The sequence below is a fragment of the Haliotis rubra genome, unplaced genomic scaffold, assembly GCF_003918875.1.
Source record: "Haliotis rubra isolate DU_JTF1 unplaced genomic scaffold, ASM391887v1 Scf246, whole genome shotgun sequence".
Taxonomy (NCBI): Eukaryota; Metazoa; Mollusca; class Gastropoda; order Lepetellida; family Haliotidae; genus Haliotis; species Haliotis rubra.
In genome coordinates, this window is record NW_025766514.1 from 236,071 (window position 1) to 252,773 (window position 16,703).

General features: G+C 40.1%; 1 protein-coding gene across 1 annotated transcript in view; it reads right to left on the minus strand.

The window, feature by feature from the left end:
• Positions 1-905: 905 nt before the first annotated feature.
• LOC124279068 (zinc finger protein 629-like) overlaps positions 906-16,703 on the minus strand; it is a 29,811-nt gene continuing 14,013 nt past the window's right edge. Inside the window, exons 2-3 of the mRNA XM_046714867.1 lie at positions 12,151-13,277; positions 906-5,927 (exon numbers count right to left, since the gene is read on the minus strand). Of these exons, the coding sequence (XP_046570823.1) occupies positions 5,061-5,927; positions 12,151-13,230 (1,947 nt within the window). The 5' untranslated portion in view covers positions 13,231-13,277 and the 3' untranslated portion in view covers positions 906-5,060. The remainder of the gene's footprint in view (positions 5,928-12,150; positions 13,278-16,703) is intronic.

Genomic DNA, 16,703 nt, shown 5'->3' on the forward strand with positions numbered 1-16,703 from the left:
TCATCCAGTGGGTTGGTATGGAGTAAGAGGTGGTGCTGTCGGGATGGATTGTCTAGTAAGGAGTAAATCAGTTTGGGGGGTTGTGTAGAGTAAGGTATGGTATTGTTTCTAAAATGTCAGCATGATATTGTTAAGGGGGTTTACAAGGAGGAAATAGCATCAATTACTACGATTGACAGGGTGTGTCAATGCATCTCATGCATAGTACTAACTGGTTTATTGTCTTATGGGATGGGCTTCAGTAAAGTGTCGTACATTAAGATGTGGTTTGCTGTAGTGTGTCCTACCTCTTTATAGCTTGGAGTGATACCATGTGTCCTACCTTATAGCTTGGAGTGATACAATGTGTCCTACCTTATAGCTTGGAGTGATACAATGTGTCCTACCTTATAGCTTGGAGTGATACAATGTGTCCTACCTTATAGCTTGGAATGATACAATGTGTCCTACCTTATAGCTTGGAGTGATACAATGTGTCCTACCTTATAGTTTGGAGTGATACAATGTGTCCTACCTTATAGCTTGGAGTGATACAATGTGTCCTACCTCATTGCTTGGAGTGATACAATGTGTCCTACCTTATAGCTTGGAGTGATACAATGTGTCCTACCTTATAGCTTGGAGTGATACAATGTGTCCTACCTTACAGCTTGGAGTGATACAATGTGTCCTACCTTATAGCATGGAGTGATACAATGTGTCCTACCTCATTGCTTGGAGTGATACAATGTGTCCTACCTTATATCTTTGAGTGATACAATGTGTCCTACCTCATTGCTTGGAGTGATACAATGTGTCCTACCTTATAGCATGGAGTGATACAATGTGTTCTACCTTATGGGCTGGTATACCTTGACATGTAACATGTTATGGAACTGTGTCTACAATATGTACTTGCATAAAGGGTAGAGACTGGCTGCCTGGCAGGTATAAAGATAGGGTCGGACAGAGCAGGTAAGCACTGGGCACATAGGGTGAGGAAGTTTGCAACAGCAAATGGGGAACAGTCTTCAAGCTTCAAGTAGGGTGTGGCAAGGTCAACCCAAGAGGTGGAGAGCTGCAAAGCTGTATAGGTGATGGGGCAGGATGACAGCACAGACGGCCACAGTTACACAAGACAACACATCTAGCTAGCAGTAGCAGTCTTAACACTAACCAACATGTGACACCACTACTAGGTAGTCAGCTAGGATGTCACCATTCACTTAAAATAGACAAAAACTGGAAATATATATAGATATATATATATGTCATGTTACACAAATAATATAACTATGAGACAAATGTAATTGTTGATCCAGCACCACAGATAAAATAGAGATAAAGTAGGCATGGTTAGTATTGCTGTAGCTTGAAGCTTCATCTGCATGGCTTGGAGAAGACTGACAGGAGTCCTGTAAAGGCATTATACAAGACTGGCCATATAATATATTGCTTTCAATAAAAAACATGATGGACTTAGCTGGTTGCATGATGATCTTTAAATCACAATGAAAGGCTGGCACACTGTCCAGAGTCACCAGCCAGTACATAGAGAAGAGGCCACCAGGATCACCTTACCTGGCATCAACTGAAGTGGACGGACAGAGACACAAGGTCACTCAATGACCTTCCATTAAACACGCAGCTGGAAAAGGGGCTCTAAGTTGGTTTTAATCTCCAAATTACTTTTGAAACCCTCCAACTGAAAATATTGTATCTCATATTTATATATTTATCCACAGAGACATAAAGACGTACAAAAAATATTAAAAAACAATTTGTATATGATGATAAAAGTCTTCACAAGCACAGATATTTTCAGTCAGTTCGATCGATTTCCTCCACAGCATGAAGCTAGGCATGAAGGAGGACACTCGCCACTGCTACAGATATGTGGAGATTACCAACCAGATACAATTTACTGTGGCACACAAAGTTTCATAGAATAGATGTGTTATAAGTACTGAATGTACGGGACACACGTGAGTGGCACCCACTCTTTACGCTAAGTCTGGGAGTAGTGGTGTATCAACTGCCAGTTGTCAGCAAGGGATGGGTTGGTGGCCCTTCTGCCGGGGTTTATAGTGACTGGACACACTTCTGGATGGCGACTCGGACCAGTGGAGGCCTGCTCACACAACAACTTCAGTGTATATTGCTAGAACACCACTACACATAATTGCTTTAAGCATGTGTACACTAATATGTGTAAGGTGTGTAGCTGGCCTGTGTTTGCTGCTTGGCAGAGAGAACACTGGGAAAGTAGGAGGAGGAGGAAGAGGAGGATGAGGCCTCCTGCTGCAGCTGGTGCTGGTGGTGCTGCTGCTGGTGCTGCTGCTGGTGATGCCGAGGTCATCCTTCACGTCACACATTTACTTACCAACACTGCCATGTCCAGTACACAATGAGACAACACATGCTGGCCACCACTGTGATGCAGATAGGTCGGACATCTGCCACACACTGGAGCCTGGTCCTAGCCATGTACTCCCCCTCCGCTATGTGTCGGCCCGTATTATCCAGGCAGCAGCATAGACAACATCAGCAGCAGCAGCAGCAGCAGGGGCCTCACAATCACATTCAAGAATTTTGATTCTGGACAATCAGAGTAATCACGTATATCTATTGCATGATAATATAATCAAAAGCAGGCAGATTACAAAAAATACCTACATGTACATGGTATCTGCTAAATACATCCATAAAATATATAATATATTCTTGACACACAATGCCCAAATAAATGGGGCAATAACATAAATTGTTACTAAACCCATAATATCATATAGGAAAATTAAATGTAACTTTGATTATATATAAAAGTTCACCTTTGAGGTGACTGACTGACGAAAGAATGATAAACAATATTGATCACTGCCCAATTACTTTGTAAAGTGTCAGATCTATTGGTCGGCACTCGGCCCTCACACTGGCAAGCATGCATATCTATACATGTACAATGTATATGAAAATATCAAACTATCACTCAGTCTTCTGACTTGGTCCAAACACTTTGACTTTGAAGAACATAACTGTATTAAATGTAAGTAGGTAACTAGTCCCCTGTTTTACTGACACGGACAACTGGAATTTGTGCGGCGAGGAAATAGTAAGTACACTCAGTATAAAGCTTTTCTTTTGATCTTTGGCATATAACAATTTTTGACATTTGAATCCGTTGCAATGTGTAATGGCAGCCCCACTACATGACGTGTGTTGGTGTGTTGTCCCACACCTCATCTATGGTCACTATATACATAAGTATGGTGCTGAAGGGGGCACCCCTTCGCAGCAGGTGCCCCTGCATCAGCCCCGGGGAGGAGCTGGCCTCACTAGCTATACATGAATATACCCACAACACAATCACATCAAGGTCTAAGTAGTCAACACTTTCATCAAACTAAACAGGCTGATAAAGAATATTGAAGAAAACTATTTCCTGGCAAATGTACCATTGACGGTAATATATATAAGTGTACAATATTGTACATACAGCCAGCAGCCTTAGGAGTAATATCATGGCGGCCAGAACACAAACAGTGACAGTACAGTGTCTGTATAAACATCTCACAGCATTTGTAGCCCGTTTATAATGATGGCAGCAGCATCTAGCATCCTCAATGATGGGAATCCCCAGAGTAGGTATCCCACCAAGGACTTCCTTCACGTGTTCAGGAACTGATGTATCTCGCCTATGTTGTCAACTGCAGTGCACACCTGCCTTTGGTCCACGGACAAACTGAACAACATCACGATGATGTTCTTCCAAACAGGCATGTCAAACTTGATACCGCGAAAGTAACTCCAAAAGAGAATGATTCTACAGCACAGGTACTCCTATATACAGTTTCTAATTGATACTCAGGTCTCTGCCGACAAATCAAATGCAGTAAGAACTTCTACCACAGAGTAGAACCCAATGATACCAAACACCTACTTTCCTACATCAGTTCTGAATGCAAAATAACATTTGTTGAAAACCTTGAACAAGACTGACATTGATGGCACTGCCAATGTTGACTAGAAGGAGCAGTGAGTACATTCTGAGTGGTGGCAACACAGTGCTGTACTGGCAGACTGAAACAGGCGAGCAGCCACACACGCTGGGTTTACATGATAACACAGTACACCTATATCCCAAACCTTCACATTGCACATGAACATGCAGTAGAAAAAGGAAATATGTCACAATGAATCATTTTCACCCAGTATCCTTGCTGTGTGCCAGTGCATCTGAGACTGAGGTTTCATTTTCAAAATTTGTTTGATTTTTTTTTCTCAATAGGCATTTTAAAGAGGACTCAAGACCTCTTAAAAATGTGAAATGCTTGATACAGAAGACAGACAAGAGTGATGTCACATAAAATCCCGTCTAGAAGACAGGAGATGAGGTGCAGATATGTCAATGAGTATTATGAAACATTATGAATGCAGCTTAATATATAATGCTCTCATTTATGCAAAAATTTATCAAATGTTGAAATTATAACCAAATGCACTTAACCTTTTTATGTTGAATCTGGAAAGAAACAATAAATACTTCATGCTTGGTCCTGTTTCTACATGAATATATGTAAATATTTATCTACACTGACATGCGCTCGTAAACACAATACCCTGCACATTGAAATTACAGTAGTATTCACAGATTTCCAATAAAAATACATTTCTTGTTCAAGATTTGGAGAATCATACTTGGTGAATACAAACAATAAATGTTTACACAAATGTAACATGAAAACATGATAAAAGCACTTCAAAATTGTATAAATAAAGCTTTCATGGCCAATGGAATAATCATATTGTTTTGGCTATGGCATCTTTTAGAGTCTGTCGAACAGACAATAATACAATTCGTCTATCAGTACAAAAGTGATAATCATTTTCATGAATGAATGATTTACCAAGAATTGTTTTAGCAACCTGTGGTCCAAGTGAAGAATTAAAAAACACTAAATATATCAAATCATTAGATGAACAAAAGCATGGTGATATGTGGTCCACCACCTTACATAGTTTGAAAAAAACTAGCAGTCAAAAATATTTGAAGTATTTTTCCTGTTACTGTGATGCTGTGTTTACTTGATGTGACTTGTCAGGTGGCAGTTGAAGTCGATGCGGTCTTTACAAGAGAGTTTGCAGATGACACATTTGAAGGGGTCGGAGTCATGAGAGTGGAAGCCGTTGTGGAGAAGGTACAGGGTGCAGTCATCGAAAATGATGTGGCAGTGTTCACACTTGTAGACCTTACCTTTCCACAGGAGATAAGACACCAGCGCCACGTCCTCGGCGTCATTCGGCTCCGCAGGCAGTTTCATCCCATTGGTGTGTATGTTGGTGGGAAGGCAGGAAGTCGACTGAGGCATCTCCTGCTCGCTGCTGGCGCTGCTGCTGTAACGTCGCATGGGGTGACGCTGCTTACGTCCGCTTGAGGAAGATGGCATCATGCGAGTGTTGAGATTCTGCCTCTCGATGGCCAACGGCTGGGCATCATCAGTTCCTCCGTTTTCCACTCCATCAGGAGTCTGGGAGCCGCTGTCACTGGACTCACTCAGTCCCCCTGCATTCTGGGATGTGTCAGCATCTTGATCCGTCTTGCTGTTGGCATCTCCTTGGGCATCTAGTGTGGAAATTGGGGGCGAGTTATGGGACTCAGTGCTATATTTGCGGATCTGGCCATGGCTGGTTGTGCTCACCACCTCATTATTTTCTGTGGTGCCAGTAGGTGTTGACACGGGTGACGTCTGCTCGGGAAGCTTAAGTTGTGTTGCCAAGCTCATACTGGGGAAGTACTGGGGCCGTAGAAGACCCATCTCGGGCTGGTCAGGGAGGCATGTGATAGGTGACGATGTGTACATGCTGAGAGGAGCAGACAAGCTGGGGGAAAATGATGTTCCTACTGGCGATCGAAACGGCATGATTGAGGAGAAGGGAGGCAGTTGACCCTGGAAGAAATAAATGTAATGAGCTATATAGTGCATCTTCAACTAGATTCATACCCCTATAAACACAACTACACTAACAGTTCGGATATTTATTTAACCAGGCTAACAACAAAACCTTGTGGCATAAGTAAACCAAATGCGGGCATTTAGAAATGACAAATGGAATGATTATTCTCTGCAAAAACAGGAGGCAAATCTTCAAAATTACAACCACTAATATCTAGCCTCGGTGGAACATCGACAAAGGTCATAAAAGTGCGAAAAATATCATTCATTTTCTAATTAAAAAGGGCACCCTAATCTCTTTTAATGAGTCTGAGCCATACTTTAACCAAAATATATTTCTGTCCCTCGCTATAGAAAATCCTCTCAACAAATGAAAGTAGATCATTTGTGAAGGTGTTGTTATTCAGAAGTACACAATGAGGGGATATTTATGCACAGGGATACCCATTGCTGCAACAAGAACAAGAAAATTATACCCACTTTCAGTGTAATGACCTCAACCCATCACTTCTACCACACACATTCTTCATAATTTCAAGCTGCTCCTCAAACAAACAGTGGCTTGTTTTACCCCAGAAAGAAGCAGAACAGGTTACATTCAAGAGAACTTGACATTCAAAACAAAAAGAAACCAATTTCGTTCCCCACCCGGAGGATGATATTTATGTACGCAAGCAATTTCAAATCATAAAGTTATCATGTACATGACCATTTCCTGCCTAGTTCAGTGACCTTCACCTTGGTTGTCATCCAATCATACATCAGACAAAATCCCAGATAATTAACAATGGCATAACATGCCTGAAGATGAAATTAGGCCATAGCACCAGTATAATTCTGGTTTGATAACGAATCAAGATATATCAGGTCATAAATCATGGAAGTAAAGCAACAAAACTTTGACACCTGTTCTTTCATTATGTACTAGGTTATCAAAGATCTATCTATGCAGTCATCAACAGATGTTCATAGGAGACCTCCACTTGGTCACTAAAATCTATAAGATAAATTACTATATTTAAAATGCGCCTATACCACACCCAAAGGCATGTTCAAAGCGCTACAGAATATTCACAGTGGAGTATTTACAGTTGAAATTATAAGTAATGTGCTGAAAAAAGGTGGGTTTTAAGTCTGGACATAAAAATGTCAATAGCAACAGCTTTTAATGACACATGGGAGAGAGTTCCAAAGCACAGATACAGTGTAAGAGAACAATCAGTATCCAAAGGATTTTGGTTTGTAGGATGGGATGACCAATAGATTTTGTGTGTTTGAGCGCAAGTTGCGTGCGGGCACACACGGATGTAGGAAGACACCAAACACACTTCAGTATTTATGATATATTACAATCCGTCAAGCCAGGAATTTCTTTTATATGCAGTGATTAAGGTTGTCATCTGTAACTGTCATGTAAGTCAGAAACAGCAACCAGCTGTAAAAATTGTTTGTCATGAAATTTATTCATCTAAACTTAATATTGTAACGTACAGTTAATCTAGTTTCTGCTATTTCTAAATACATCCAAACTAGAAATATATCATATAGAAATGTAATCATAATGGAAGCACTATGGTATGTTACAATCACATATCAAAGTACATGTCTGACAAGTCACTGCGATGAGCCAATCTGCAATTAGAACATATTTGTACATACAGCAAATAACGAGATACAAGGTGTGGCTTAAATCACATTCAGTTTTAATGTAAATTATGAAATTTGAACAAAATTAATAAAAGAAATCAAAATCACAAAGCCAGATGTACAAGAAACAGTTTGGTAACCAGAACGTAACTTCTGATCATTCTATTTCTGCTGCTACATGTTAGCTGTAATCTCTTTACTTTGGGGAAATATGTCACAACTAAACATTGGTGTGTAAAAATCTCTGAGACAATCAAATACCTATAGGCACCAGTTGTCCATTCAGGTCCTGGTGCCATAAACCTTGGTATGTTTACTTAAATGGTCCACTTGTTTACCTTGTACTAGTTGTAGAAGACTGGCCAATGATTTGCTTGTTTGTTTGATGACTGAAGATTGAAAGTTTGTAAAGTTAACTGTTAATATTAATCTGCACCTTTAGCCACATATCCAGCTATTTGGCGGCGGTCTGTAAATAACTGAGTTGGGACCAGACAACCCAGTGATCAACAACATGAGCATCGATCTGCACAATTGGGTTACGATGACATGTGTCAACCAAGTCAGCGAGCCTGACCACCTCTTATGACAAGCATGGGTCACTTCAAACCCAGATCTTCATAGGTCTAAAACAAAAAAGTGTGCTGACAGATGCTACGTATAATTCAAAACACATGGGATATAGGTCTGTGTATCAAGGCATGTCTGCCAACATGCCAAAGAACTGTCATATCATCTGCTAGTACTTCCATCAGCAAGTTTGGAGTAGTTACTGCATTACTCATTTAATTGCTTTAGCTATCTGGCATCATCAATCAAATTAGGTTTAGCACATTTACATAAAATTTGCCTTATTAGGCCTCAAAAGTGTTATCCAATGTCAAAACTAATTTCATAACTTGTGGCGATGTCTCATGTCAGCTGTTTGGTGTACATGTCTCAGGACTGTATTAATTTGTCTGTAATCAACTGAAATTTGCATGGCCATAGCTATATTATGAATACACAATGCCATTTAGAAAGTGGTCAAATGTAACAATACTCACTAAAAAAGAACCCTCACAACAAAATAATAACATTCAGTGATTTGTAGGACACCATATGATTAAGCAATGACTTAATGAAAGTATCCCAAACAGGAACTAGGTAATTGTAGAGAAAAATGGATTTATCTCAATCTTATATTTTAAACGATCAATCGTTCTTTTCCTCTGTAAATAATGACCTAACACATGCATATCTTATAAGCAAAAAATGAAACATCTTTTAAAATAGGGTTAGAATTTTAGAATTTCAAATGAAATATTTGACATACAAATTCAGACACAGACAGGACAACCAGCTTTCAGTACATTTTCAGGCAAATTATGGTGCATAACCTGTAGAAGGAATAGACATAGTCTGTCTCACAGTCCCTGAACCACATTATGTTCCCTACTGCCAAGCCCTATCTGCAGTGCTAAAGCCCTAAATAACGCAAGTCTAGATTTCCTCAGGTTCTGAATCTCTGGTCTCCCTAGGGCTCCTTTTCAATATAAATGGGCTTGTTTGTTACTATCAAAATTATATATATTCAGAGACTAAGCCTTAGTCTAGAATAGACACAGAGATGCAGGTTTTCAACACATTGATGACCATCACAAACAACGATGTGTCACTCTCAAATCAAGCATCAGGGAAAGTTTGGCATCGAAACCAGCGATCCCAGGATCAAATCAATCATGACTTGACAGTGAATCCAAGCTTGTCCAAATCAATTACCGTATATGACCTTCTATAAGACAATCCCATGGATAAGACGACCCCCAAACTTGACCCTTAAAATCAGTGTCAAAATGGTATGTTTCGTGCATAAGTCGATCCCCCGCGATGGGGTCCTAATCGAGGCAAACACAGACCACAGACAACTGGCAGTTACCAATAATTATAACTTTGGTCCACATTATTCAAAGAATTCACAGTCATATATTTTGTGTCTACTCGCGGATCGAAACGAAGCGCTTAGTTGACAGAAAATGCATAATATATTTTGCTTCTCTAAATATCATATTTATTGTAGCAACAAACTGGCTTGCTTATTTTACCCCATTTAACAATCACGAACTGATTACCGCCTCGTTTTCCATTGACTGCTATACAGTAACATCGGTAAAAATGTGTGAATTTAAATGGCTTCCGTATTTTACCCCATTCCATGTGCGTACAACTTCTGCTTACCACGTTCATGAGGGTCCGTATAACCTTAGTGTTGATCATATATATTTTACATAAAAACTGTAATTAAAATTACACAATGCTAGGATATATTTCTTTGGGTTAAATAATAGTATTCTGTATTATATTTTACTGATGACTGTGTCAGAATTCATCCCGTTATATTATTGTGCATGTTTGAACTTGTTCGCCGGGAAACGTGTGCACAGCTGATTGCTATTTCCGGCTCAGATACACACGATAATCTTAATCCCTGCAAATAATACAATGACCAGCAAAAAAAACTTATAACTTAAAGATAAATAATCTTGTCTAGTGATGTTTAATTGCAAATTTGACGTCTCTACTGACAAAGTCGTCTTCTGTTGTTTGTTCACGCGCAGTGATACGATGTTGTTTTCTTACCCCTGGAAAAAAGTTTGTCGAAAGCGTAACCCATGGATAAGACGACCCCCTTCTACAGACTGCTTTTTTTGGTCCTCAAAATTCGGCTTATAGACAGTCATATACGGTACTACTGAGCTAGACAAAATTTTCCACACTTCGCATTTAATGGGTATTCCCCATACTTGGTGTTTAATGGGTATTCTTCATACTTGGTATATAATGGGTATTCTCCATACTTGGTATATAATGGTTATTCTCCATACTTGGTATTTAATGGGTATTCTTCATACTTGGTATTTAATGGGTATTCTTCATACTTGGTATATAATGGGTTATCTCCATACTTGGTATATAATGGGTATTCTCCATACTTGGTATTTAATGGGTATTCTTCATACTTGGTATATAATGGGTATTCTTCATACTTGGTATATAATGGGTATTCTCCATACTTGGTATATAATGGTTATTCTCCATACTTGGTATTTAATGGGTATTCTCCATACTTGGTATTTAATGGGTATTCACAACAATTATTCAGAGCTCCAGATAAGCGTATAATACGCTATAGAAAAGTTGAAATACGCAAGTAAAATAAATGCCAACGTATGAAAAATCCCTAAATATTTACATTTACGCTTTGTCAAAATAACAATGCGTATTTACTCAGTACAATGAGTACATCAAAACCATGTTGCATATCGTATCAATTCAAGCCAGTCAAACTTTTTTCTATCTCTAAATATTCCCGATTAAAAGAATCTTGAATAATTCTAAATGCAATTAAAAAGTGCAATGCAGATAAATACAAATAATGCTTTGTTAACCCTTAACTGATTGGCCCATCTATAAACAGCTATCAATCTATAAACAGCTATCAATCAAATAGCTGTTTTCTTTCAACACGTCCTGTAAACGAATCAATAATGGCTTCCATACGCTCAAAGTAGAATATCTAATTTTTTTTAAACTTTGCGAACAGGATACAACTTCATTAGAGGACTGCCAGTTGAATTAATAGGCAAGTATTGTGTTTCACAATCAGAATAAATTGCCAGGGATATTTTAAATGAACTTGTAACATTAGCTATTCGCGGCGTGGAAGTGAAACAACACAATGGGAATAAGGTTTTGACGGAGTGAGGGAGTGTGGTTTTACACAGCTTTAAGCAATATTCCTGCAATACCACGGCTGGGGGACACCAGAAATGGGCTTCACATGTACCCATGTGGGGAATCAAACCCGGGTCTTCGGCATGACGAGCGAACACTTTAACCACTAATCTACCCCACAGCCCCCTACAAGGTTTCGGAAAAAACCCTGTTAGAGTGAAGACATGGCTGTTTATCATCTAATAGCCATCTTGTTACCTTGTTTTACACCAAAACGGATGTAGACTACAGCACATATTATTTCTTACAGCACAAGTAGATAAAGCTGTAATAGCCATAACTTAGCATTGTCAGGACGACTGACTGAGTATTCCTGCAATATCACGGCCGGGGGACACAAGAAATGGGCTTCACAAATTGTACCCATGCAGGGAATCGAACCAAGGTCTTCGGCGTGACAGCGTGACGCTTTAACCACTAGACTACCCCACTGCCCCAGCATTGTTAGAAGGATTTTGGGTTATTTTATTATTGAATAGAAAATGTCACACATCTTATACTTATTTGAAATGAATACCCGTATTTTGAAAAGATGGTGGGTATCTAAAAGTATAGATACCCACTTTAAGTTGGAAATACCCACTTAGTTTCAAAAGTATGGGTATCATACCCACATGGCCAAAAGCTTCTCTGAATCTCTGGATATTTGTTGTGTACCTGTTCATGGTCGTAGTTAGTAGACATGAGACAGCAGCCTGTAACATCAGTGTCTGCCTCTGGGCAACTTCTAATGCAATAACCATTTCTGGGTGAAACAAGTGGAACCATTTGAACATGGGTGTTAGCGCCGTCTTACCTGAAACACTGACTGTGCCTGGAAATGCCCCTCGCCCTCCAGCAGGATAGTGTCTGCGTGGGACACAGGAAGACTAGGACCCCTCAGATCTTCTTTCTGGTCACTGGGCTGGTGACCTGGACTCACGAGCCCAGGTGGAGAGTAGTCCATCATGGCTTCCGACATCTGGGGGTGGGTTGTCATGTGCTGCTGCAAATCCTGCCATTTTGTGAATGTAGCGTAGCAGATGTGGCATCTCTGGATTGTGTCAGTCATGTGCCTCCGCTCATGCATCCTGTAGCTTCCACTCTGAGCAAACGTCCTCCCACAGACCTTGCAGACATAGGGCTTTTCCCCTGTGTGAATCCTTTCGTGAGTCCGTAGCGTGCCTATCTGGGTGAAGCTCTTGCCACAGGATATACAGGTATAGGGTCTCTCACCTGTATGGATTCTCTTGTGAGTGCTCAGGCTGCTTTGACTAGAAAATACCTTCCCACATAGCTTGCAGACAATGGGAGAATTCATCTCGGTCCCATTGAGCATCCTTTGCTGCAAAGAGGAGGTGATCATTGAGCTGGCTGCCCGAATTACAAGGCTCCTTTCACTCTCAGACTTGACCAATGACTGTGGCTGCGGAACTGGTGGGGTCTTTGGACTGGAAGAATTGCTACCCCCACCCCCACCCCCTCCTACATTGTTGTTACTATGATTAGAGTGGACTCGCTCATGTTTCTTCCAATTGCTTGGGTCACTAAATCGCTTACCGCACACAGAACAAGCAAATGGTTTTTCTCCTGTGTGCAATCGTTCATGCGCCTTTATGTAGCCTGCCTGTGAGAAAGTCTTTCCACAGTAGCGACAGGCCAGCTTGTTACTATGCCCATAGCGGAGGCTGTTCATCATGGCACTTGATACAAGGTTTGGACTGGAGAACTTGCGGCCAAAGCGGGAGACAGGTGTATGAGACATATCCAAGGCATCTGACTGTTGTTCTTTGTCTGCTGCTCCTCCTCCCTCCCCATTTTCTTCCACAGCCGGCTGTGTTGGGGTTCTGCTTCCGTCGGTAGCATACGCCTCAGCCATGATGTCAGCATCGGACATGGTGTGCTGTGTGGGAGCCACATCCACTCTGTCAGGTCACGCCACACCTACAACAGATGGGAACAGAACACTGGTCAGTTGTCATCACCATATACTCCATCACTTGCATTGTTCAGGAAACAAACACTGATGTAATACACAGCCAATATAACAAGGTATCAGTGACACATAGGTACTGAAGCTCACACTACAATAAACAAATCTGACTTATCTATTCACTGACATAAGTGGACAGCATCATTTATGATGGCTTACTTCACTTGCTACTGACGACATCTCAGACAAATTGGAAACTATTATCCTCATCATGTGCAGTGTCTTTTCATGTTCTTTTTAAAAATATTTACACATCTGTCATCATTATTTCATTTTACAAATTTTGATAATTTCAGAAAATGTTTTCAAAGTTTGAAGTGAAATACGTCTTTCCTGAACCCAAGATGTTTAGTTACATGTGTAGACTCGTCAAAAATAAAAGAGTAAAAGAAATCTATACATTATATTGAATGGACATTGCAAGATGTGACGAATCATCACATTTTTCTGGCCTGTGGCAGAGGTACTATGCTGGCTTGCCGCATGGAACTCTGGGTAGGAGAGTGTCCTGAACCCTGGCAGCTGCATGTCTAAATAAATGAAACATTTTCTTCATAAATATTATGGTCAACTTGATATATTGAATACACAACTCAAGTTTCATAACCTTAAACACTGAAAGACACCTATAAATATCATAATGGTGACAAAATATGCATCGAGTATTTGAATATCAGTTGAATGATACACAAGAAAACTGTTTGTGACCCTATCATTACCTAGTTCCCTGACATCTGACATGGTGGACTCATTCAGATGCGTCAGAGATTAGGTTTCATGTCTGTCACAATGCTTAAAACTGTTCTTTGGGACACTTGTCAGAAGGAGACTATTTTGCATTCAGGAAATGGGTCTAGATTTTCGAAGCTCTCTTAGCACTAAGACATTCGTAAGTGCCATACATTACCATTAACTTACGACTATCTTAGCGCTAAGAGAGCTTCGAAAATCTAGGTCCTGGCCACCAAGAATCAACTATAGGCATTTTCAGATACATCCAAATCTAATTTCGAAAAATGTGTATTACCAGGGGCATTCAAAAAGTAGTCAGTGTCGCCTAGAATATGATACAAATGCAGCTGTTTTTTAAGTTTCATTTTTCTACATATTATCTGTCAACCTCAAGCAAATTGGTTTTGCTATGTTCCAGCCTCACGATCCCCATTTTGTTTGACTTTTTATCTTGCAAAATCTACAATAAATGCATCACAAACTTCAGGAAGCAAAATATGCAAGAAACATTTGTGTGTTTGAGACAGGCAGAAGTCCGTTAAAATCAAACTTAGATATTAAAGTGCATAAAAAGGCAATTTGAAATCATAATCGCTTGTTAAAGTGACTCCCCACTTCAAGTTTACTGAAAGAGCTTATTTTGGAGACCCCCCCACCCCACCCCTTTCAGATGACGTAATCATAAGGACACAACTTTTCACTTATTCATACATGATGCCAAGTGTTCAAACTAAATACTGAATGGTCACACAAGTGTCAGCTCTCAATATATTGTAAACAGTACCAGCTTGAATATCTGGACACAATGTTTTTGAAAGATTAAAATGGGGGTGTCCTTAAAAAACAGCCCCCGTCTAAACATAAATCAAGGAATCCCAATCTTTGCATGTTGATTATGATGGGAAGTCATCCAATACTATACTGAACATATTTTATATGATGTTATCTGAGGGCATACCATTATCCAAGAGGTACCAATAATGACTGATCCTTTTTCATTTTCTGCAATTTTTAAAGAAATATTATACTCCAATGTGTTAACCACATTACCTACATATGTGAAATTTTGGATATGGCTTTGTTAATGATTCCTTCAAAGTAAAATGGAAGCTTTTAAAACATTGGACATTGAGAATATAGTTAGGCTGACTACTTTTTTAATGCCCCTCGTACAACGATAACGATCTGCATGCATAAAGCATGAAACTTTCATGGCTGCATACGCCTGTAGGCATCATAGTGACCAGGTATTCTCTCTTGGTGATAATACACCAAAATATGACGACCGTCTCCAATTGAAAAGGCCAACTCCAACAGCCTTTCGTCTAAAAGGTTGATGCTCTTCTTTGCAGCTGCTTGAGGTAAGCAGAGAAGTTTGAGATGGGAAAGAAGAGATGGTGATCCAAGATGAGGGGGACCTGCCACCATGAAGGAAAATGTTCATAAAATTGATGACCTGATTACAGAAGGTCCACGCCTCACCTCACGCACTGGAGAGTTGAGAACATTCTGAGGAATGATCTGGTCAAGTCAAGATCTCAGCACTTTACGTCCTAAGGCTTCCAACACCTGATCATAAATGCTCAAGATTCATCACCTCTTGTAAAAATTTCCATCTGATTTCGGTTAGCACCTTGTAACTATGGATGAGTTTCGGAATATGGACTACCATAACATGAAACAACCATCGAATCAGTGAGAACATCTTATGTTACTCTGCAGAAGACATCAAAGTCTGTTCCATCAGATGGCATTTGATGGCTTCTGGAGCTCCAAAGGAATCCTACTTTTTGACTAACCCAGAAAAGGTCAAACAATTAATGGCAATATTATGTCAATCGTATTAGGTAGCTATGTGAGAATATCAAGGACATAGATCTTTGAAAGCTCACAACGGTGAGTTGATTAACAGGACAACATATGTATGTACAAGTCTGTTGCTTCCAAGGCTATCATGTTGAAGGACATTTGACCCCATCAGCAGAAATCTGACCAACTCTGTCCAGCATAGTTAGGCTCAGAAATGTTCAGTCAACAATCGTATGTTCCTGATTTAAGGTCTCCGATCTTGTTTCAAAGGCAGCAATATGTGGCTACAGGTGTCAGATGATACACCAGCTTAGCTACATAGAAATAATTTCCGACATTGATACCCAGCAAATGACGATCCTTTGATAGATACACCTCGGAATACAGTTCCAATCCTGGAGAAATAGCACTGGTGAACTCAACTGTGGTTACGCATCGGAATACAGTTCCAATCCTGGAGAAATAGCACCGGTGAAGTCATCTGTGGTTACGCCTTGGAATACAGTTCCAATCCTGGAGAAATAGCACCGGTGAAGTCAGCTGTGGTTACGCCTTGGAATACAGCTCCAATCCCAGAGAAATAGTACTGGTGAATCAGCAATGATTACGCCTTGGAATACAGCTCCAATCCCGGAGAAATAGTACTGGTGAAGTCAGCTGTGGTTACGCATCGGAATACAGTTCCAATCCTGGAGAAATAGCACTGCTGAAGTCAGCTGTGGTTACACCACGGGAATACTGTTCCAATCCTGGAGAAATATTACCGGTGAAGTTAGCTGTGGTTACGCCTCGGGAATACAGTTCCAATCCTGGAGAAATAGTACTGGTGAAGTCAG